The following is a 25,739-nucleotide window of genomic DNA, read 5'->3' on the forward strand; positions in this document are numbered from 1 at the left end:
CCCATTGGGCATGGGACATTGTACAGCAGAAATTTTGTAGCATCTGCTCCCTTACAACTTTATGCCACAGCAGAGGCCCTGTGTCCTAGTTTACACTAACGTGAAACAGACCTGCAATATATCAAAGCCACCAGAGTTGTAGGAGAGCCTATATGGCAAGCATGCTCTTGAAGAGCCCCACTGAATGCTCCTCCTCCAAACATTACCACTCAATACACTGCACCAGCTACTGTTTTTTTAAACCAACCAATCTTCCTGCGAACTTGTCAAGGTTCCTTCCCCACTCTGAACTCTAGGGTACAGACGTGGGGACCTACATGAAAACCCCCTAAGCTATTTTTTTACCAGCTTAGGTTAAAACTTCCCCAAGGTACAAACTATTTTACCTTTTGCCCTTGGACTTCATTGCTGCCACCACCAAGTGTCTAACAAATATATAACAGGGAAAGAGCCCGCTTGGAAATGTCTTTCCCCCCCAAAATCCTCCCCAAACCCTACACCCCCTTTCCTGGGGAAGGCTTGATAAAAATCCTCACCAATTTGCATAGGTGAACACAGACCCAAACGCTTGGATCTTAACAATGAAGACGCAACCAGGTTCTTAAAAGAAGAATTTTAATTGAAGTAAAAAGAATCACCTCTGTAAAATCAGGATGGTAAATACCTTACAGGGTAATCTGATTCAAAACAGAGAATCCCTCTAGGCAAAACCTTAAGTTACAAAAAGAGACAAAAACAGGAATATACATTCCATTCAGTACAGCTTATTTTATCAGCCATTTAAAGAAAACAGAATCTAACGCATATCTAACTAGATTACTTAGTAAGTTCTAAGACTCCATTCCTTTTCTGTTCCCGGCAAAAAACACAGAATGAAGATACTGAGAGGAGGACCTATCAGCAGGTATATATTGGACTTCCCCCAGTAGGCTAACTTCCTAAGAACTCTAAAGGCATTTGCCAGCCTCTGGATGCAATTCAGACTTCAGCATGAGAAAGCAGTTCAAATAAGAAAGATGCAGGACTGGGGACTGAACACTGCTTTATTCTGCCACACTGAAGGCTGAGCTGTGATGACTGGGGAAGTAGCAAGCAGATATCGCTGAACAGCAGGAGAAGAGAATTGAGAGCAGTGTGACACAAAGAGGACTGTTTGAGGTCTTCCCAGTCTCTCACTTACTGGGTTTCAGGCTGACCCATCATTCTAGCCATCCTAGACTAGCAGGATCATTTGAAGGAGAATACCATTTCAGATTCCTATGGCTGTTCAAAGGCTTGATAGAAGTGCAATGATTCGTTCAATAGGCCATTTCAGAGCATTCTAATCCTGCTGCAGCGGGGCTTCAGTTTAAATTCTTCATATCTTTTGATCTCTGCATATCCAATAGATTGAGACACATTAACACTTAATTATCTTTACTAACCAAAAATACTCTGCATTTAAAATATCTGAACTGCTCCATTTTGTGCAGGAAAACATCAAGTCTAGTTTTCATGAAAGAATGATCATACACAGAGCAAGCCTTCATACAGACAAGACAACACAGTTTGAACTTAATGCCTTTACTGGGGAATGACAATTTAACCAATGAAAATAAAGGGAGACCAACCAAAATATTACCTCTGAATTCCTCATATCATGCAACCTAATATCTTGCTCAAAGTTCAGAAGGTAGCAAGTGCAAATTTTACTTAAGTTGTACTTTAAGATTCTTATTCATTTTGTTCCCACATCAAAACAAAGTAGATTTAGTCTCATTGCTTTGCTAAAGCACTGAAGATAGCCAATCCAATTAAGGCGGTCGAGCAATTAAAAAAATTAAAATTAATCGCACTATTAAATAATCGAATACCATTTAAATATTTTTGGATGTTTTCTACATTTTCATATACATTGATTTAATTACAATACAGAATACAAAGTGTACTGTGCTCACTTTATATTTTTTTATTACAAATATTTGCATGGTAAAAGTAATATTTTCAATTCACCTAATACAACTACTATAGTGCAATCTCTTTATCATGAAAGTTGAACTTGCATATGTAGAATTATGTACAAAAAACTGCATTAAAAATATATAAAATATTAGAGCTTGCAAATCCACTCTGTCCTACTTCTTGTTCACCCAGTCACGAAGAAGAGGGCATTATCTCCTATAAATGTAAACAAACTTGTTTGTCTTTGCAATTGGGTGAACAAGAAGTAGGACAGAGGATTTGCAGGCTCTGAAGTTTTACATTGTTTTGTTTTTGAGTGCAGTTATGTAACAAAAAAAAAATCTACATTTGTAAGTTGCACTTTCATGACAAAGGTTGCACTACAGTACTTGTATGAGGTGAATTGAAAAATACTATTTCTTTTATCATTTTTACAGTGCAAATATTTGTAATAAAAATATACACTTCAATTTCACTTACAACACCGAATATATATGAACATGTAGAAAAATATCCAAAATATTTAATATATTTAAAATTGGTATTCTATTGTTTAGCAGTGCGATTAAAACATTAATTTTTTTTTAATCACGATTAATTTGAGTTAATGGAGACCAACCAACAGCCCTAAATCCAATACATGTCATGTCTCCTTTAGGATATATACTAAGAGCACTAGTGTTTCTTCTCATTGGTCATCCCCTTCAGTTCTTCAATCAAGGTTGGAAGAAGGAATTACCAACTCTCTGGTACTACACATTCATTTATGTGTGCATCACATGCTGTATGGTATTCACTTTTTGGGAATAGCACCACAGCTCAAGCAAATGTTTAATCCAGTGGTGGGCCGCACGTGGCCCATTAGGGTAATCCACTGGAGGACCACCAGACCATTTGTTTACATTTGCGTGGCCACCCGCAGCTCACAGTGGCCACGGTTCGCTGTTCCCAGCCAACACTGAGTTAATTCATGATCAACTGTTGCTTCTACATACTGTTGTACCTGCCACATTCCCAATTATTTTCTGCCAGTTAGCTATTGCCAAATCCAAAGATGCTTCATCCAGAGTTCTATTAGGAGGGTAAAGACTCCTTAAATACAAATCAAGAACTTGTATTGTCTCCCAATAATAATCTGGGAATTAAAGAATTTTACAGTAGCTAGATCGTGGCATAGTCATATTTGACATCCATTTAATAAAGCATTCTTCAACTTCTTCACAATGATCCAGGGCCTGTAAAGGATTCCTGTTGTGTATTCTATTTTGTTGCTTATCTCATTTTCTAACCCACAATAAATCACTATGAAAATAGCCTTCATTATCTGTGTCACTACATGTGTAAGTATTTCTGATGTATAGTCTAGTGCAACCGCCCGCCGCCGCCCCCATGTCCCTTTTTCCTCTCAGAAATTTGTATCCATCAGTACTAACATACCAGTCATGCTATATTTATCCCACCATGTTTCCATATGATCAGCTAAGCCATTTTTTTCCTGTAATGCGATCTCATCTCCAACTCTTCCTATTTCCCATATTTGTATATAGGCACTTAGAGATTTATTGCTCATTTCCTTCCTTTTGCTTTTCTGTTCTTAATTTGCCCTTTACCATTGTTTGTATAGTCCCCCTTTGGTCATCTGTACCTTTCCATTCCCTATATAAAGCCCTCCCAAGAGCTCCATTAGAAGGATCAGAAGTGAACAACCCCAAAGCGGGCATGTCATTCATTCAACTAAATGAAACACCATCCCAGGGATATACTCCAAGAGGTCATAGGATTTCATCCATCTTTAGTAAGATTAAAGACTGACATCACAATATTGGACCAAGTTTCAATGCTCTGTCTCATAAAAGAGACCATTTGCAACAATTCCTTTAAAATCGAGTTACCCTAAGAGTATACAATTTTAAATTGACTATTGCCAGTGGATTCCATGCAGTGGATATGGCCCATTGCACTAAAGCCATAGGTTTAGAAGAGCCAACTGCAACAAGAGAATTTGGAGTATTTTTTTTTTTAACATTTCATACAGTCTAGAACAGGGGTCAGCAACCTTTCCAAAGTGGTGTGCCAAGTCTTCATTTATTCACTTTAAATTAAAGTTTTGCGTGCCAGTAATACATTTTAACATTTTTTAGGTCTCTCTATAAGTCACATATATAACAAAACTATTGTCATATGTAAAGTAAACAAGGTTTTCAAAATGTTTAAGAAGCTTCATTTAAAAAAATTAAAATGCTGATCTTACGCCACCAGCCCCCTGCCAGCCTGGGGTTCCGTTCACATAGGCCGGCAGCAGGCTGAGCGGGGCCAATGGCCGGGACCCCAGACCAGCAGTGGGCTGAGCAGCTCAGCCTGCTGACGGCCCCGCCCACATAGAGTGGGTACCTACCTTCTCCCTGGTTCTAGCCCATTCTCTTCCCCTCTCTCTGCACTGAGCTGAGGGTGGGAGTGCACTGAGCACAGGGCTGCGGGTGAAGGAGTAGGCTGAAGGTTGGGGTGTAGGGCTTGGCCAAGAGCTAGACTGAAGGAGGGAGCTCAGGGTTGGGGCAGGAGGTTTGGGTGGAGCGCTTACCTGGGCAGCTCCCATTTGATGCAAGGAGTGCAGGTGGGAATGTGGGTGTGTGTGTGCAGGAGCTCCCGTTTGGTGCTCAGGGTGGGGATGGGAATGTGGGGGGTGCAAGAGTCAGGGCATGGGGTGTAGGCTAGGGTCATAGGGGTGCTCCCAGCCCCCTGTCCAGAGCGGCTCACAGTAGGGGGCTGGAGGGGATATGCCCCGATTCTACCCCCCTTCCCCAAGTCCCCGTCCCCACCTCTTCTCCACCTCCTCCCCGGAGAAGCAAGTGCACTGCGGCTCGGCTTCTCCCCCTCCTCACAAGGGCCATCAGCTAATCGGGGTCTGGGAAGGAGAAGAGGAGGAGGGGCATGAACCCAGCATGCCGAGGGAAGAGGCAAGGGAGAGGGGGGAGCTTGCCTGCCCTGCAGCAGCAGCCAGCAGGACCAAGCTTCTTCATCCTGCCCTCCCCGGGGTGGGAGGAGAGAAGAGTGGGCCGGGGCAGGCAGGAGTGTTAATGGTACACTGCTGCCTGCTGGGGTCCCAGCCTGGGTTTGGCAGCTGGCTGAGCTGGGCCAGCAGCTGGGGGCCAGCAGCTGGGACCCAGCAGGCAGCAGCATGCCATTAAAAAAAAAAAAAAAAAATCGGCTCGCGTGCTGTGTTTGGCACACATGGCATAAGTTGCTGACCCCTGGTCTAGAAGATTTGACATGAAAGTAATTTACTTCTGAAGCATAACAGTCTAAGGGCCAAGGACTCTCCCCTTGAGATATTTTGTTGCATCTTTCAGAGGAAAGAATTTTTTTCCCCCTTTCCAAATTTGCTTTGGAAAACAAGCCACCACCGCCTAGTAGGAAATGAGGTCTACAAATGTTTCTTTTTTTTAAATCAAGATCTTGAATGGTGAAAGTATGCACAAACTAGGCTTTCCAGGGAATTACTAGGACAGAGAAATTCTAGATACAGGTAAAGTATACGAACTCAAGTTTTACTAAACTTAATTCCTCATTCATAGGAATCCTTACCCTCTTTGCCTACCAGAGTCCAATCTTACAGCCTTTGACTCCTAACTCTGCATTTAGAGAACAGGATCTTCCATCCTTAGTTATTCAGCCCTTAATGAGCCAGGCAACCCGCTCTCCACCCAAAGTGGATCAAAACCCTAGAAAGATTGTATTAATTCAAACAACGAGGAGTCCTTGTGGCACCTTAGAGGCTAAGAAATGTATTTGGGCATAAGCTTTCGTGGGATATAACCCACTTCATCAGATGCGTGGAGTGGAAAATACAGTATGCAGGTATAAATATACAGCACATGAAAAGACAAGAGTTGCCTTACCAAGTGGGGTCAGTGCTAACAAGGCCAATTCAATCAAAGTGGATGTGGCCCATTCCCAGCAGTTGACAAAAAGGGGTGAGTATCAGAGGGAAAGTTATTTTTTGTAGTCACCCAGCCACTCCCAATTCATGCCTTCCAGTGGCCAAGGTATGTGCTCCCTCCTCCCAGCACAGGGTCAGGGCCAAGGCACTTAACAGTATCTTGAGAGTACCCATGAGAATTCAAGAGCTTGTCTACATTTAGGGTTTTAGCCAATGGCATAGCTGCCCCAGTGCACATCCGCAGTGTAGACATGCTCCATTGGTGTAAACCATGACAAGCTCCACTGGGTGCAAGCTGCAGTTTACACCAATGCACTACATCTATATTGGGACAGCTGCATTAGTGGGGCTAGATCTCTAGTATATACACAAGGCTTTCTAATTCAAATAAGTTAACTTACCATTAACATTCCTTCTTTGAGGGAGGCAACCTAGTGACAGAGGATGTGGAAAAAGCTAATTTACTCAATGCTTTTTTTGCCTCTGTCTTCACTAACAAGGTCAGCTCCCAGACTGCTGCGCTGGGCATCACAAAATGGGGAAGAGATGGCCAGCCCTCTGTGGAGATAGAGGTGGTTAGGGACTATTTAGAAAAGCTGGACGTGCACAAGTCCATGGGGCCGGACGAGTTGCATCCGAGAGTGCTGAAGGAATTGGCGGCTGTGATTGCAGAGCCATTGGCCATTATCTTTGAAAACTCGTGGCGAACCGGGGAAGTCCCGGATGACTGGAAAAAGGCTAATGTAGTGCCAATCTTTAAAAAAGGGAAGAAGGAGGATCCTGGGAACTACAGGCCAGTCAGCCTCACCTCAGTCCCTGGAAAAATCATGGAGCAGGTCCTCAAAGAATCAATCCTGAAGCACTTGCATGAGAGGAAAGTGATCAGGAACAGCCAGCATGGATTCACCAAGGGAAGGTCATGCCTGACTAATCTAATCGCCTTTTATGATGAGATTACTGGTTCTGTGGATGAAGGGAAAGCAGTGGATGTATTGTTTCTTGACTTTAGCAAAGCTTTTGACACGGTCTCCCACAGTATTCTTGTCAGCAAGTTAAGGAAGTATGGGCTGGATGAATGCACTATAAGGTGGGTAGAAAGTTAGCTAGATCATCAGGCTCAACAGGTAGTGGTCAATGGCTCCATGTCTAGTTGGCAGCCGGTATCAAGTGGAGTGCCCCAAGGGTCGGTCCTGGGGCCGGTTTTGTTCAATATCTTCATAAATGATCTGGAGGATGGTGTGGATTGCACTCTCAGCAAATTTGCGGATGATACTAAACTGGGAGGAGCGGTAGATACGCTGGAGGGGAGGGATAGGATACAGAAGGACCTAGACAAATTGGAGGATTGGGCCAAAAGAAATCTGATGAGGTTCAATAAGGATAAGTGCAGGGTCCTGCACTTAGGACGGAAGAACCCAATGCACAGCTACAGACTAGGGACCGAATGGCTAGGCAGCAGTTCTGCGGAAAAGGACCTAGGGGTGACAGTGGACGAGAAGCTGGATATGAGTCAGCAGTGTGCCCTTGTTGCCAAGAAGGCCAATGACATTTTGGGATGTATAAGTAGGGGCATAGCGAGCAGATCGAGGGACGTGATCGTTCCCCTCTATTCGACATTGGTGAGGCCTCATCTGGAGTACTGTGTCCAGTTTTGGGCCCCACACTTCAAGAAGGATGTGGATAAATTGGAGAGAGTCCAGCGAAGGGCAACAAAAATGATTAGGGGTCTGGAACACATGAGTTATGAGGAGAGGCTGAGGGAGCTGGGATTGTTTAGCCTGCAGAAGAGAAGAATGAGGGGGGATTTGATGGCTGCTTTCAACTACCTGAAAGGGGGTTCCAAAGAGGATGGCTCTAGACTGTTCTCAATGGTAGCAGATGACAGAACGAGGAGTAATGGTCTCAAGTTGCAGTGGGGGAGGTTTAGATTGGATATTAGGAAAAACTTTTTCACTAAGAGGGTGGTGAAACACTGGAATGCATTACCTAGGAAGGTGGTAGAATCTCCTTCCTTAGAGGTTTTTAAGGTCAGGCTTGACAAAGCCCTGTCTGGGATGATTTAACTGGGAATTGGTCCTGCTTCGAGCAGGGGGTTGGACTAGATGACCTCCAGAGGTCCCTTCCAACCCTGATATTCTATGATTTGGTAATTTCATTTACCAAATTACCAGTCCAACATTTAGCCCATTAGATTTTTTTTTTTGTGCGTACATAATTAGGATTGGTCTAAATCAAATAAGACTTAAAGCAACTCTTGTTCTCCTCCCACTATCTCTCTCATGTGCTGACCTCGTTCAGCCTACACACAGTCAAGTTTAGCAAAAATATGCCCCAGACATTAATAAATTTAGGGCCAAATTCTTCAGTGGGATGTATGCACAGGGGCTCCCCCAATTAATTCAATAGGAACCCTGCACATGTATGCAGGATTGGCATTAGGACCCTTAATTAGGGTTTTGAGTTCCTTGACTTTTCAGTACATGGGCACAGATATATGTCACATCACAGACTGATTTTTAACAAGATGCTTTCTGCCTGCTGGGAGAGAGCCCAGTTGCCATCTAGGACTACTGTCGCTGAATGTAGACAAAATTAAAGTAGGTACCTGTGACAACTCACTCACCACAACATATGATATGGCTAACTGTCTGCCCTGGGGATGAGAGCTGAACAACCTGAGGTTTAAACAGCTTCTACCAAACTAGATCAAAGACTCAAATGCATCAGGAGATAAGTATTAGTGACACTTATGTCAAGGCTTGGAAATATTAGATTTTTATTGCTAAATGTTGATGAACATGGATTTTAATCACATATGCACAAACAGACAAAAAATATTTCCAATGATAAACAAAATTTACAGATAGGCAACGTAAGAAAAATACAGATTGAGAATTTAACAGAGTTTGATTTAAGGATATTTACTTTGTATATTTGACATGTGATGTTGACAATTTGTATCAACAGTTATAAAGCTTTACCTTTTTTAATCTGAACTACTGTCATTAAATAATTGTCAGACCTCCCACAATTGTCTGATCCCCCATAATTTCCCACAACTGTGAAAATTTAAAATCACTAAAATAAAAAATGCTAAAATAAATATCAATAGTATCCATCAAAATTATAAAAACTAAGAAACAAGTTCTGCCAAGCCTGTTTAAATGCGACAGATGGGAATAACTGATTAATTAAAAATGTCTCATCTAGATAAGATTTGCCTATTTGGTTGCAGCCCTCTCCCCATGCCCTACAGATGTCATTTGCCTTAGTTAGCAAGCTCTTTAGGGCAAGCACCATGTCTTCATATGTCTTTGTACAGTTCCAAGCACAACAGGGCTCTGATCCTGACTGGGGCCACCAGGTACCAATGTAATGTAAACAGTGCATCTATATCATCTTAGTTCTTCCTATTTACTAAGGCTCTTCTTTCAGATGCTTTTTCTCATTAAAATGATTCAACATTTAATTTTGTTAAATTATTAAGGTTGTCAAACTAAAATCCTAACAGTTGGATCTGGAAGAGAGGGAATTTTAAGGGATAAATAGCACTGGCTTAAAATAAACTGGACTTGTAGCATCTTCCCCAGGGTACCAAAATGAAAGATTTATGTTCAAGCTTTTGGTTGTAGAGACAGCTCTGCAGGTGTTTGCAATGTACTGTACTAATACAAAATAGGTTAGCTTTCATTGTGACATTCTGCTGTAGTTTTCCCTCATTATAAACACTAATAAGTAATAACTGATGACAAAGCATGCAGTTATACCACAGGAGGTACAAGGCTTAAAAACCAATTATTTTCAGCTACCGAAGAAATGTAGGTGTTTCTGTATAATCTCACTTCTTTAAATGCTACTCTCTATTAAAATACCTAGGTAGAAAGCTATATTCAGAGCTTTCAGAGGCAAATCTATGTACCACCATCTGTAAGTATCGCTAAGACAAATCACTGCTATATTCCTAATACAGATAAAAAACATTCCAAGTATATCTTCCATATATTTACCTAGGTTGTTATACTTCACCCATTATTGTGGTTTGTGGGCACTTAGGGTTTGATCCAGAGGCCACAGAAATCCAAAAATCTTTTTAATTTATTTCAGCGGGCTGTTGATCAGGTCCTTATACTTAATATAAAGTTTTGCGAGCATGAGTTAATTACTAAGTACCAACCATACCCTCAGTGCTATACGAACCAACATGAAGGCAGCTCATCCCTTAGTTCTTGCTAATATAGCTGCTGACCACCCAAGATCAACAGAATTTGAGTTTACCAGCGCAGTGTGCTGCAACTGGCCAATCAGCAACAGCAACCTGCTGCTCCAATCCACCCCCTCATTTACATTTTGAGAGCCTACTCCCTTAGCCATTTTGATTCATTCAGGGAAATGAAAATTTGAATGACCTGACCCAACAAAATACAAAAATTACTCCACTTTCAGAACTTCAAGAACAGAAAACCCCATGATTTATCAGGATCAGCTGCATGAAACATGGCGCCCAGAGCTAGGAACTCCGAGTCCCACTATGGAAATGACTCTTTTTTTTTACAGGTTAGATGGGGATTAAAAAAAAGGGGGGGGGGGAGGGGAAAGAGATGGCATCTCATACTAAGCAGCTAGGCTGCCTACCCTGGTCTTCATAAAGCAGGCACAGAATTACCGCCCAAACGCCGCACCTTCTAAGAGTTTTCATTAAAGGCACTTCAATAAATGATATTCAATAAGTAGTAGAGCCCAGAGGCAGAACTGTACTTACAAACTCCTCTCTGCTTCCACCATACCATCACCAACACTCCCTCTTGAGCTTGCTGCTTGCTCCAGGCAGGACCTCCCATCCCTCCTCTAGACTCTACTATGTTTGTTTTTAAATGAAGCCAGTCAGACCCTTGCTCCCAGGTCTGGCTCTATACTGTGTCCTAAACCTTCACATCAATACAGCAAGACTTTCGCTGTGGGACTTCCTACTTGCTGCTGTGAGGTTTCAAACTGAGGAGGAACATTAGGGCAAATATAATTCAACTGCAGACCACAGCACCATGGATCACCACAGGGACTTACAACAACTCCATGCTGGTGAGGTATTTGTAAAGTTACTGCTTGTTCTGAAAAATGATGGTAACCTAGAGGTTCATAAACTATCACAGGGATGGTGGGCTAAGGTAAATCCAACCAGACTCTCACAGTCTCAGGGTCACTGCACCTGTATTCCCTGTCCTCGGGCCAAGCTTATCAGAGGTCACCCATGAGTCTTATGGCGCCTAACTACGTCAAGGCTTTACAACCCTTCTGCAAGGATTAGACCCCATTGGGCAGAAGGTCACGTCCATTTGCTGTATTAGAAAGAAAGCCTGAATTTTAAACATACTCAGTGCTATTTATGCCAGAAGTCCTTTGTCTGTTGGTCTCTGGATAATATAGTTTGAACTAGTATATGCGAATCTCCCCAGGATGGGGTACCTCTCTGACAGGGGTTACAACCTGGCTGATTTCAGAGTAACAGCCGTGTTAGTCTGTATTCGCAAAAAGAAAAGGAGTACTTGTGGCACCTTAGAGACTAACCAATTTATTTGAGCATGAGCTTTCGTCCGATGAAGTGAGCTGTAGCTCACGAAAGCTCATGCTCAAATAAATTGGTTAGTCTCTAAGGTGCCACAAGTACTCCTTTTCTTTTTGCGAACCTGGCTGATGTGTCTTAATTGCCACTCACTGTTTTTAGTTCCAATGGACCCCAATTATAGAGCATAGGGTTGCAATATTTGTCACATTTCCCCACCCCTACCTTACCAGAGAGGTTACATATAATATCAACACACCATAATACAAACTTTATTGTATTAAGTCTTTCAAAGATTTCGCACAAAAGTGCCATCACGTGGACTATTGCTTACTTGCTTTAAAAAAAAAAAATCTCCATTTGACTGGTCAAGAGCAATTCTGCTCTTTCTTAGAGCCTTTTTCTACTCCAGCCACTATTTCACTGTGAATCACTCCCAGCAAAGAAGATCTGTCAGTTATCTAAACAAAAAGTTTCCTTGGGAAAAAAAAATAGTTGTTCCAGGCATTACTGCTTAGTGTCAGCGCCACTTGTTTTTCCTTCAAGATAGTAAATAAGCCTTGATATTTAGATTTTTAATTGGAAATTTTATAAAACCAGAACATATGCTAAATTGCTTCCTGGAGCAATTTTTTAATTTATAGGCCACACCCTACTCTCAAACAGATTTGAATGAAGAGGTTGACACAAACCTTGCTCTAGCACTGAGTATCTGAACTATGATCCAGATTACTCACGGTGACATTAAGGAGATATTAGATATGCAAAACTAAAAAGGGTTCTAAATGACTGCAAGCTTGACATATTCATTTGCAATTTTTCCTTACAGCCTTGAAAGTGATACTACTGGGAGCTATGACAGATTCAACAGCACCACTTCAAAGGGTGTGTGGGGAAATAGATCTAAAAGCTCCCAGCAGTCCTAAAAAACCCCAAATTCTATCTGAAGGGGAAAATCTTATGGAGACTCTGTCCCCCATCCCACCCTCTTTTATAACAATCACTCTTAATTAACACAGCTATGTGTCATGAAATTAGTTCTTCCATCCTCATTTCAGTCTCCCTTCTCCTGACCAATTCTGATACACACCTGGAGAGGTGGGTTGGATAGGATATGCCACTAAAGGCAGATGGACACATGACTTTTAGAAGGGAGTAGGGATCCTACCACAGCTGAGAGCATAAGAAATTATCTTCAAACAGATTCAGGCAGAGAAATCTAACTAAGCTTTTATATACACACCAGGCCTATTAGTACCAGTATTTATTTCACTCATCATGTAGAATGGGAAGTGGGGACACTTACGTCAGAGACACCCAAAGGTGGATTTTAGTTTGATCTCAAGGAGGAATAAAGGAAAGGATTTCTAGAAGCTTGAGAAGATGAGAAAAAGCTGTCAACCTCCTCTCCCAACAATGCTGCCTTTCAGAATGGCTATCAAGGTTCATGACTATAAAGGACAGGGGCAAGAAACACCACCACCCTGGAGATGGCTGCGTTTTACTAGGTAAAGAACATGCTACCTGCCTACAGCATATGAAGTGCTTTCAAGCTTGCAAGAGGTACTATAGAAATCAATAAAATAATAATGTACCTTCAACTCAGAGTTAACAACATTTCTAGATGGTAAAGAGGCTGGATTTCCAAACACGTTGCCTGTGCAAGTCATTTACATTTGAGCAGAGCACAGAGCAAACAGATCGATAAAAATGCAATGAGGCAAATAGAGAAATGTCATCACCTCGAAAAAGGAAGACCAGAGACCACGTGCATCTAACAGCAGCAGAAATGGACACAGACGCACGTTTGTTTTCTGTAAATGCTACATTGCAATGTTTCACTTTAACTTAAATGCAAAAGATTCCTCATAATGCGTAACAGTAGAGGTAAGGAAACGTGATCTCATGATCAAGGCCCAGAACAGTCTGAAGACTTGGGTTCTTCTATTTCTGGCCCTGTCATGTAATTCTTGTGTGACTTTGGACAGGGTCATCCTCACTGTGTCTATTTTCCCATTTATAAAACAGGAATAATAGTGACAGGAATGTCGTGAGTCTAAATGAATATTTGTAGAATGCATTGAGAGCCTCAGAGGGAAGAGAAGCACAAAGTATCAAGAGTTACAAGAATTTACTGTTGGATAGAGATTTTTCTGAAATATCATATCCCTTTTTCTCTTACTGATAGAACAGGAATCCTATGTGTTGTGCCCTCAGAAGAAAGAGGAGGGCAGCTTGTGGGCACTGCACAGTTCTGAACGCAGCAGGTTAGCCACACTTACATCAATCAGACTCAACTGTACACGATAACCATTAACGGGGGGGAGGGGGACCTCTCTATGGAGCATTAAAATCCAGATATCATTTTGCTGTCTTTTCACTTAATCCCCATGTCCTCAATAAGTTCTCTCTATTGCCAAACATATTTGGAAGTCTGCAATGATGAGTTAATGATTCAGAAGTCAAGAAATAGCTCTGCTCTGTACCAGAAATAACTACCAATCAGTGTTCAATTCAAGAACAAAATTCTGGATCACACTATCTGTAAAATACAATAAGCAAAGGCTTCTCATTCTGACAGTCTATTTCAGGCTTCATTTGCCAGAAGTTTTATGAGACGTTAACCAACAGTCAAAATTGCACATTTCTCATTTTAAAAGTAGTTTTGCTTTTCTTTAAAAATAAAGAAGAAGAAGATGTGCCACTGGCTTACGACACCTTATATTTAATAATCCCACATTGCTTGTTTGCTTTGATTGATTTTTTTAAAGCTAGATATTAACAAGATTTCCATATAGATTGTATAGACAGGAGATCCAGTCCCCCGTTGTGTCATTGAGAATGTACTGTAATGCAGGAGGCATTTAGGTCCTTAAGGAACTAGAGCACCTGCTGGGACAGAAGCCTGCCTGCTCAGGATAACATCCTCTTGAGTAAGGGTGGCTCTTTGGGAGGGCTAGGAAGAGGCTTGAAAATAGGAGACCCCAGGGCCACAAGGTTAGATATCGCGCGCGTGGGGGGGAACGGACGACGACAGGAGACTTACTATCCACTAGGTCAGCTAGCAGCTGTTATCCAAGAGCAGAGTCCCCAACTGGACTGCATCAATAGAAGAATACAAGGGCGTACAGCATTGCATACACAGCATACATTCATCATTTGCAACACAGTGAGGTTAGAAAAGCAAGTCAGATTTAGCTGGCGGAAGCTAGAGTCTGCAAATGTGTTACAAGCCCACAGCGATAGGTGGCCCTGGAGTTAGCCACCAAAGGAAGGGGACTGTCCTGAGACTCAGGCTATGTTTGCACTGTGCAACTTACAGCGGCACAGCTGTACTGTACACTGTGTAGCCACTCTGTCAGCAGGAGAGCCCTCTCCTGCTGACAAAATAAAACCACCCCCAAAGAGGGGCGGTAGCATTCTCCACACCAACACTTTTCAACAATAAAGCTTGTCTGTCGGGGGGGGGGGGGGGTTTCACACCACCAAATCGACAAAAATTTTACTGAAGGAAGTGCAGTGTAGACATAGCCTAACTTTTTGGAAAATCCCATCCAGCAGGGAAAGCTGATACTCTGAAAGCATGGACAGTGTTTAATTATTAGGCAAGAGCATTCTCTGAAGGGGCAGCCAAGGTGCCAGCAAGAGAGAAGTGCTAAGAGACACAGCAGTTACTAACTCCATGAGAAACACATGGTAGCAGCAATACAGTGCTGCAGTTTTTTCATGGATAGACTGAAGTAGACAGGGGGCGGAAAAAGGTAGAACTTTGAGAAAGCAAGTGTTAGAAGTTGTACAAGTGCACTCAAAAAGGAACAACTAATTTAAAGGGCAGGGTGTATATGTTGCCTGGAAAATACTCAAGTGGTTCCACTTAGCACTAGAGTAGATTTATCCCAGTTGCCAAGAAAGCAAGTAGGGGATTAAAAATAGCCATCCTGGATTAACAGTAAAATGAAAAGAGTATTACAGCAGAAATCTTTTGAGAAGAGATGGAAGAGGAAAAGAAGAAGCCAAAGTTCAATGAGTTATCTAGAGCATGTAAGGTAATAATCACTGAAGCAAAAAATGCAAGAGGGAGAGCATGGTTGCTAGAGAGGAACAACAAATTATTTTTTAAACATACTGAAGGGAAGAGGTTACTGTAGGATCATTACAGAACTTAAGCAGAGAAAAACCTCATCAAGAGACATGGATCAGGGGGTAAGAATGAAGTTTTCTATAATATTTACCTTTGGGGGCCATGAACGTGGTCAAATAAATAAGTTACAAGAATGTATGGAATGAATGATATAACCACTATCATTGTACAAAAAGAAAAGGAGTACTTGTGGCACCTTAGAGACTAACAAATTTATTTGAGCATAAGATTTCGTGAGCTAAAGCCCACTTCATCAGATGCATGCAGTGGAAAATACAGCAGGAAGTAGAGTGGAGTGAGTAGGGGACGAGAGCTGAGGAGCTTATTAGCACCGTCGTGTCCAGGAAGTGGATCTCCTGTGTGGACTGGTCCAGGTTGAGGTTGATGGTGGGATGGAAATTGTTGAAATCATGGTAGAATTCCTCAAGGGCTTCTTTTCCATGGGTCCAGATGATGAAGATGTCATCAATGTAGCACAAGTAGAGGAGGGGTGTTAGGGACAAGAGCTGAGGAAGCGTTGCTCTAAGTCTGTCTCGGGGCCTCTCCTTCTGCCCCTTCACCCCCACGAACATGATACAGTTCTGTGGTGACCTAGAATCCTATTTTCGACGCCTCCAACTCAAGGAATGTTTCCAACACACCTCTGAACATACTAATGCACAGAGAGCTTCCTACCAAGACTACAAAAAGAAGGATTCTGGGTGGACTCCTCCTGAAGGTCGAAACAACAGACTGGACTTCTACATAGAGTGCTTCCGCCGACATGCGTGGGCTGAAATTGTGGAAAAGCTGCATCACTTGCCCCATAACCTCAGCCGTGCAGAACACAACGCCATCCACAGCCTCAGAAACAACTCTGACATCATAATCAAAAATGCTGACAAAGGAGGTGCTGTCATCATCATGAATAGGTCGGAATATGAACAGGAGGTTGCTTGGCAGCTCTCCAACACCGCTTTCTACAAGCCATTACCCTCTGATCCCACTGAGGGTTACCAAAAGAAACTATAGCATTTGCTCAAGAAACTCCCCAAAAAAGCACAAGAACAAATCTGCACAGACACACCCCTGGAACCCTAACCAGGGGTATTCTATCTGCTACCCAAGATCCATAAACCTGGAAATCCTGGACGCCCCATCATCTCAGGCGTTGGCACCCTGACAGCAGGATTGTCTGGCTATATAGACTCCCTCCTCAGGCCCTACGCTACGACCACTGACTTCCTGAGGAAACTACAATCCATCGGTGACCTTCCTGAAAACACCATCCTGGCCACTATGGATGCAGAAGCCCTCTACACCAACATTCCACACAAAGATGGACGACAAGCCATCAGGAACAGTATCCCTGATGATGTCACGGCAAACCTGGTGGCTGAACTTTGTGGACTTTGTCCTCACCCATAACTATTTCACATTGGGGGACAATGTATACCTTCAAATCAGCGGCATTGCTATGGGTACCCGCATGGCCCCACAGGATGCCAACATTTTTTTGGCTGACTTAGAACAACGCTTCCTCAGCTCTCGTCCCCTAATGCCCCTACTCTACTTGCACTACATTGATGACATCTTCATAGAATCATAGAATATCAGGGTTGGAAGGGACCTCAGGAGGTCATCTAGTCCAACCCCCTGCTCAAAGCAGGACCAATTCCCAATTTTTGCCCCAAATCCCTAAATGGCCCCCTCAAGGATTGAACTCACAACCCTGGGTTTAGCAAGCCAGTGCTCAAACCACTGAGCTATCCCTCATCTGGACCCATGGAAAAGAAGCCCTTGAGGAATTCCACCACGATTTCAACAATTTCCATCCCACCATCAACCTCAGCCTGGACCAGTCCACACAAGAGATCCACTTCCTGGACACTACAGTGCTAATAAGCAACGGTCACATCACCACCACCCTATACCGGAAACCTACTGACCGCTATACTTACTTACATGCCTCCAGCTTTCATCCAGACCACACCACACGATCCATTGTCTACAGCCAAGCTCTACAATGCAACTGCATTTGCTCCAACCCCTCAGACAGAGACAAACACTGACAAGATATCTATCAAGCATTCTGACAACTACAATACCCACCTGCTGAACTGAAGAAACAGATTGACAGAGCCAGAAGAGTACCCAGAAGTCACCTACTACAGGACAGGCCCAACAAAGAAAATAACAGAACGCCACTCACCTTCAGCCCCCAACTAAAACCTCTCCAATGTATCATCAAGGATCTACAACCTATCCTGAAGGACGACCCATCATTCTCACAGATCTTGGGAGACAGGCCAGTCCTTGCTTACAGACAGCCCCCCAACCTGAAGCAAATACTCACCAGCAACCACACACCACACAACAGAGCCACTAAGCCAGGAACCTATCCTTGCAACAAAGCCCGTTGCCAACTCTGTCCACATATTTATTCAGGGGACACCATCATAGGGCCTAATCACATCAGCCACACTATCAGAGGCTCGTTCACCTGCACATCTACCAATGTGATATATGCCATCATGTGCCAGCAATGCCCCTCTGCCATGTACATTGGTCAAACTGGACAGTCTCTATGTAAAAGAATAAATGGACACAAATCAGACATCAAGAATTATAACATTCAAAAACCAGTCGGAGAACATTTCAATCTCTCTGGTCACTTGATTACAGACCTAAAAGTGGCAATACTTCAACAAAAAACCTTCAAAAACAGACTCCAACAGGAGACTGCTGAATTGGAATTAATTTGCAAACTGGATACAATTAACTTAGGCTCGAATAGAGACTGGGAGTGGATGTGTCATTACACAAAGTAAAACTATTTCCCCATGTTTATTCCCCCCCACACACACACACTGTTCCTCAGATGTTCTTGTCAACTGCTGGAAGTGGCCCACCTTGATCATCACTACAAAAGGTTCACTCCCCCTTCCACTGGTAATAGCTCACCTTAAGTGATCACTCTGGGTACAGTGTGTATGGTAACACCCATTGTTTCATGTTCTCTATGTATATAAATCTCCCCACTGTATTTTCCACTGAATGCATCCGATGAAGTGAGCTGTAGCTCATGAAAGCTTATGCTCAAATAAATTTGTTAGTCTCTAAGGTGCCACGAGTACTCCTTTTCTTGCGAATACAGACTAACACGGCTGCTACTCTGAAACCTATCATTGTACAGTGATTGCAAGCATAAAATCTTACACCCCAATTAATCTTCATGCCTCAATGATTCATAACCAGTGCCCAGAATATCAGTAGAGCTGCATGTGAACTGGCAATCCCACTAACATACATTTGTTTTACACCCGGGATCAGCCTGGACACCTGATAATTTTATGTTCTATTAGTTTTGTTGTTTTTAAAATACCATACATCACCATATTATGCAATCACCTTAGAATTTGAGGGGTACCCTCCCTTGAAGAAAGCAGTGGGCGCAATCCAACAAGTGTGCAGTCTTACGGTTGGTATAATCATGGAGACTATTATAAATAGATTGACAGAATGGGTTATCAAAACCTCCATGATCTTACATAAAATAAATCCCAAACCAAGCTACTTGCTGATGAAGACATCACATGTATTCCAGCTACACTATCATTTAAACTTGTGACAAAATCCCCACATAGAGGCCAAAACTTCTGAACAAGGACACCAAAAAGTAAAGCACTTAATCAGGATTGAAGTATCTCTCCTTAGGCATGCTAGTATGGAAATTTCTGGCATGGATTCTTAGGCTGGCTAGCCTGAACATGGATATACAAACTGGACAGCAAACTGGATAGATGATCATAAGCACAGATCATTGTAAATATTAATATCTCTGAATGGAGAGAATTCACCAGTATCTGGAGTTGCAGACGGTGCTCTTCATTTGGTCTACTGTCGAAAGTAGGAATGTGCCTGTGGAAAGGGTACGCTAACACTTTGCACTATTCTAGCACCAAGGATTTCGAAGAGTCAAATATTTACTTAATTCTCCGTATCCCGGTAAGGTGGGCAGGGCTCATTATACCCATTTTACAGCGAGAAACTGGTAACAGTTTTTAAATTATTTGTTCAAGGTCAGAGCAAGTCCGTGACAAAAGGACAGAACCTAGGAATCCCAATCTCAGTCCTCTGATTGAACTGCTCCCAAATTTGGTGACAGTCAAGAAGTTGGAAACAACACTGATACCTTCAAAAAGATTTAAACATATCAGAATCATACGAGTTAGAGAGGGAAGAGAATATCATTAATAGATCATGGTAGCCCATCTCCCTAAGGCAGGGCAGGATTGTTCCATATTGCATATTTACTAGTCTAAACATGAATGTTCCAGTAGGCGGGTCTTCCACCATTTCTCTAGAGGGACAATTTCACAGTCAAATAGTTCATTGTCAAGATATTCCTTCCTGACAGGTAGCCTAGATTTCCCTTTTCTTATTACAGGTCCCAAAAGCACCAAGGGAATGGGTGTGACAACCTATGAAATGGCTGGTGGATTCTAGCAGGAGCAAACATACATAGATATATTGCGGAACTAAGAGTCAGAAGGCAAACTCTGCATCAGAGAGGCTCTATAAAAAGGAAAGGAGTACTTGTGGCACCTTAGAGACTAACCAATTTGAGCATGAGCTTTCGTGAGCTACAGCTCACTGTAGCTCATGAAAGCTCATGCTCAAATGAATTGGTTAGTCTCTAAGGTGCCACAAGTACTCCTTTTCTTTTTGCAAAGACAGACTAACACGGCTGTTACTCTGAAACCCGTCTATAAAAAGGGAAGTTCTACACCACCCCTGGGAGCAACTTACCTTGCTATGCATGGAGAGGGAACAGGGAAGAAATTTTAAACAAGCTATGAAAGATACCTAGCTTTAATGATACAAAGAACATCTTAGGTTTGTAGAATTGGGAGAAAGACTCTGAAAGATCCTAATTATGGGAGTTCACCAACATATGGAAGGCTCTATTCAAGTTAAGATGCAAAAGGACACAAGGGAAATAATGTGTCTGTGGCTACACTCCACAGTATGCGGATACTCAGCTCAAAGTCTTTTCATCAGACCCAGACATCCTTCACCAACCTCTTGGTGTCTGGGAGAGTTCAGACTTAAATGTAAGCAAGGTGGTTGAAGTTGAGTGACAAGGAAAGACAATTAAGACTATAATTACCCAGTAAAATAAGGTAATCAGCTTCTCCATTATCAACATGCCCCATAATGTTGGGGGTCTTAGATGCCTCACTGCTTCTATATTGCCAGCTTTATCAGTGGACACATACATCTCATCCACACCCATGAATCCTCCTAAGGCTGGTCAAGATTACACTCTTTTGCCTTCTTTACTTCTAGATTTAACCATTGTAATAGGATCAATCTAGGACTAACCATGAAAGCCACCTGGAGGTTTCAGCTACAGCAAGGAGCAGCTGCCCTCCTGAACGGAACAAGAGATAAAAAAATATACCACATCCATGCTCTGCAACCTGCACTGGCTGATAGATGAAATTCAAAGTGTTGATCACTATTCACAAATCCTTTAATGTCCTAGGGCCCCACTTACTTTAAAGACCAGCCTCTCCATCTCTGACCCAACCCTGTACAGATCACTCAAACTCATTGTCCCAATATAAGGTTGTTAGTAGCCAGAAGCAGGCTGTTCTCAAAGCACCTGCACCCAACAGAAATACATTTAACCATATCCTGCTGCATCTTTTCACCCAAATTTTATCTGTTTATGAGCTATGAAATCCTGGGCTTTTAGCCAACTGGCCTCATCTCCTTCAAAGCTGCAAGTTAAACAATTCTAAATAAAAGAAGCAAAAATGCCAGTCTTGTGTATTACCATATTTAAGCCACAGAGTACACCCAGAGACCACAGGCACCCTATAAATATATGTAAATAACGTGACCACCACCAAAAGCATACCTCATGCACCTCTACAGAAGCAACATCAGTTCTATCAAAAGGACCACAACTCTGCTCCCCGCCCTCTTTGACACTCCCCAAACCAGATCAACCTCACTAGTGGCCTTCTGCTCTTAGGGCTGCTCTCTTCACCTAGGACTTCTACTAATGAGAAGAAATAAGGCTTGCAGGGAGGCTAGATATAGGCCCATCTGATCGCCAGTGGCAGAAAATTCCATAGGCAAGGGCTTTTAATAGGAAATGCTGCCCACAACCTCCTAGGGAAGAAACAAAGCTAGAAATCAGAGGTCCTTTCTCTGCCATCCCTCTCCCAAATGATACATATTTAGGATTTTCTGCCCCAGGAGGTGCTGGCAGAATCTACTTCACTGGGTTCTAAGAAAAAAGAATCAAAGAGTTCCATCTCAGCGTAGAAATGGGATTAGGTGCAAGAGTCAGTGAATGACATTCACTGGCACTAGGTTTAAACTAAGAGAAGGAATTTCCCTCCAGCATGTATAGGCTGAGACCTCCAGGGAGGAGTCTGCTCTCCTCCAGGACACAGTACAACTGAGAATCTATTAGGTTCACATGGCCATATCCCACAAGCTGTAGCTCACGAAAGCTCATGCTCAAATAAATTGGTTAGTCTCTAAGGTGCCACAAGTACTCCTTTTCTTTTTGCCAATACAGACTAACACGGCTGTTACTCTGAAAATTGCTTCACTGTGATTGAAGGAGGGTAATCAACACTGGCGACCTTGATCCCTATCTCCTGCATCCATTCTTAATGGTTCACTTGGAGCATAGTTAATAGTGCAGAAGAAATAAGCAATTTCATCAATTAAAATCAATGATGTAACAAAACCCTAACATTCCGACAGCAGCACTACAAAAAGGCATCCAGCATAGGAACAGATCTAATTTAGCCTGCCAGCACAGTCCAGCCACAGCCTGAATCTTACAGATAGGTCACACCCATGAATGCTATACTGCAAGAAACTGTTTGTCTCTCTCCATATCAAAAAACAGCTGGACATTTCTAAAATTAAGCCAAATTATTCAAGTGTAAGGGTGTTGATTTCCCCCTCACAAAGAAATTAGCACTCATAGCAACAGTGCAAATGAAGGCTGCAGATTTTCAGTGAAGTGCAATCACACTGTTTTTAATGAATGCACAGCTATATTAGCGTTTAGTGCAACTACTATCTGGGCACATGCTACCATGGGAAGGCACAGTCAAGGGTGCACAAAAAACTGCAGAGACAGCACCACACCTGGTGGGCTGATGGCACTGAATCACAGTACCCCACCTTGTTTACTACTGGGCCAGATGTAAACACAGTGACAGGCACTGCCTCATTCAAGCCACCTGCTGCTTTCATGCACCTAGAACCTCATATAATGAATTCCCTCTAATGGCTTTTCTAAAAGCCACCCAAGCTCTGTTCACCAGGTGAAGTGTAGGAGCATGACAGCTGTGGGTTTTTCTGCAGAGGTCACCTGAGGGTTGATTAAACTGGTATCACACAGGGAAAAAAAAAATCCTGCAGTTTTTGCAGCTCAAGAACGCAGGGCTCAGAAAGCAGCACAGCTGTGGAGCAGCACACAGGACAGAGAAAGACAGAGGATTGCAAGTGCTGCACATGTAAAACAAATAAAACCCATTCCAGCACAAACACAAACTCATCCCCTTATGCACACACCCTACCCCATACCAATACACACCCCCAGCACATCCCACTGCAGCCCTATAATCCACACACCCTTTATCACAATACCATTGAACAGATCCTATGATATGAAGAGTCTGAACCACACACTCCCCTTTTCCCTACATCCACACACACCCCATCTCACCACCCCATAATAATCAGCACCTCATGGACATCCATACCCCCACACCCACAAGCCTATAGTCTCTATACCCTGCACACACCCATATGCATCCATACCCCATATCAGTGCGCACCCTGCCAACAACCATGCCTTACCCCCTCTCACTTGCCACATATATATACCCCCCAACCCCAGCCCACCCTCTTTTGCACTTGCCCCTTCACCCCAGTCCCAATCTCTCATACTACCCTACATCCTCATAAACCCCTGTTCAGATACCCCCAGCAACCCTCCCCCACAGCATGTCCGACACCAACACCCCACAGTGGGGGGGGGCATTAAAACCCAATACCACTAGCACAGACCCCCCCCAAAGAACCCCAACCCAGCAGGGGGAGTGGGATGCAGTGGAGCTGTGAGGAAGGGCCTCAGCGGGGGGGAGAAGGGGGGAGGTTAGCGCTATAAGGTGGGTTTCAGGGGGAAGGGGACACAGTAGGGGTGGAGCTTGAGGGGAGAGGACACAGACCAACCCCCCCCCGCTGGGGGACATGGTGAGGGTGGGGCTGTGAGGGGGGTCTCAGAGGAGAAGGGGACACCAGGGGGTGGGGCTGTGAGGGGGGCACACGGACCCCAGCCCAGCGGGGGGAAGGACGCCGGGGAGGGGCTGTGAGGGGGGCACACGGACCCCAGCCCAGCGGGGGGAAGGACGCCGGGGAGGGGCTGTGAGGGGGGCACACGGACCCCAGCCCAGCGGGGGGAAGGACGCCGGGGAGGGGCTGTGAGGGGGGCACACGGACCCCAGCCCAGCGGGGGGAAGGACGCCGGGGAGGGGGCTGTGAGGGGGGCACACGGACCCCAGCCCAGCGGGGGGAAGGACGCCGGGGAGGGGGCTGTGAGGGGGGCACACGGACCCCAGCCCAGCGGGGGGAAGGACGCCGGGGAGGGGGCTGTGAGGGGGGCACACGGACCCCAGCCCAGCGGGGGGAAGGACGCCGGGGAGGGGGCTGTGAGGGGGGCACACGGACCCCAGCCCAGCGGGGGGAAGGACGCCGGGGAGGGGGCTGTGAGGGGGGCACACGGACCCCAGCCCAGCGGGGGGAAGGACGCCGGGGAGGGGGCTGTGAGGGGGGCACACGGACCCCAGCCCAGCGGGGGGAAGGACGCCGGGGAGGGGGCTGTGAGGGGGGCACACGGACCCCAGCCCAGCGGGGGGAAGGACGCCGGGGAGGGGGCTGTGAGGGGGGCACACGGACCCCAGCCCAGCGGGGGGAAGGACGCCGGGGAGGGGGCTGTGAGGGGGGCACACGGACCCCAGCCCAGCGGGGGGAAGGACGCCGGGGAGGGGGCTGTGAGGGGGGCACACGGACCCCAGCCCAGCGGGGGGAAGGACGCCGGGGAGGGGGCTGTGAGGGGGGCACACGGACCCCAGCCCAGCGGGGGGAGGACGCCGGGGGGGGGCTGTGAGGGGGGCACACGGACCCCAGCCCAGCGGGGGGAGGACGCCGGGGGGGGGCTGTGAGGGGGGCACACGGACCCCAGCCCAGCGGGGGGAGGACGCCGGGGGGGGGCTGTGAGGGGACAGTGCGGGGGGAGAGGGGGGAACAGGTGCCGGGGGGGGGGCCGCACCTACCTCTCCGCCATCTTCCCCGGCAGCTCGCTAGCGCGCGGCAGGCTGGGTGCGCAGAGCGGCGGCCCCCGCCCGCCAGCCCATGGCCCCAGCGGCTCCGGCTCCCGACACCGACTGAGGCTCCGGCTCCGGCTGCAGCCCCGCCGCGTCCCCCCGTCACCATCGACAACCTGACCTCACCCGGCCGCAGCCAACCAGGCGCCGCGGGGGGCGGGGCCTGCGGCCCAAGCCCCGCCCCCCGCCCAGGTGCTCATGGGAGGTGTAGTTCCTGCCCGGGGAGGCAGGGGCTGCAGCAGCTACAGCCCACCTGTGGGCAACAGCTGGGCCCAGTCCATAGCACTCACCTGTAATCGCCTGCTGCTCCCCTAACTCTGCCTGTTCCAATCTATTTCTGTCCTAGAATTTCCTAGAATCTGCCCATTTCTGCCCTCTGCTAGCCCCCCTACCAATGGTGCTGGAACAATGTGTACAGTGGGGGTGCTGAGAGCCCTTCAACCAACCTGTAAACCCGGGATAGGATGGAAACCGCTGCAAGCTAAGGGGTGCCACCCCCACCACCCTTAGTTACAGAACCTAGGCCCCCTACTCACATTCCAGCCCCTGTATTTTAATCACCTGGGAGCCCCACATTCAGGAAGTGGGGCCTATTGTGCTAGGTGCTGTACAAACAAAACGGGTGACATTGAAGGGCCTGTGATATGCAGGCAGTCGGACCAAATGATCTCTTGGTTCCTTCTAGTCTTAAACTCTCTATAAACAAAAAGACAATCCCTACATTGGAGCGTTTACAGTCCAAATAACTCTAGTCTT

At 45.0% G+C, this 25,739-nt stretch overlaps 1 protein-coding gene across 2 annotated transcripts in view; it reads right to left on the reverse strand.

The window, feature by feature from the left end:
* The window catches only part of ARHGAP39 (Rho GTPase activating protein 39), a 417,477-nt gene extending 392,390 nt beyond the window's left edge, over positions 1 to 25,087 (reverse strand). For both annotated transcript variants that reach the window (XM_048841846.2, XM_048841845.2), the window contains exon 1: positions 24,933 to 25,087. In XM_048841846.2, the coding sequence (XP_048697803.1) occupies positions 24,933 to 24,943 (11 nt within the window). In that variant the 5' untranslated portion in view covers positions 24,944 to 25,087. The remainder of the gene's footprint in view (positions 1 to 24,932) is intronic.
* Positions 25,088 to 25,739: the final 652 nt, after the last annotated feature.

Source organism: Caretta caretta, chromosome 2 (genome assembly GCF_965140235.1).
Source record: "Caretta caretta isolate rCarCar2 chromosome 2, rCarCar1.hap1, whole genome shotgun sequence".
NCBI lineage: Eukaryota > Metazoa > Chordata > Testudines > Cheloniidae > Caretta > Caretta caretta.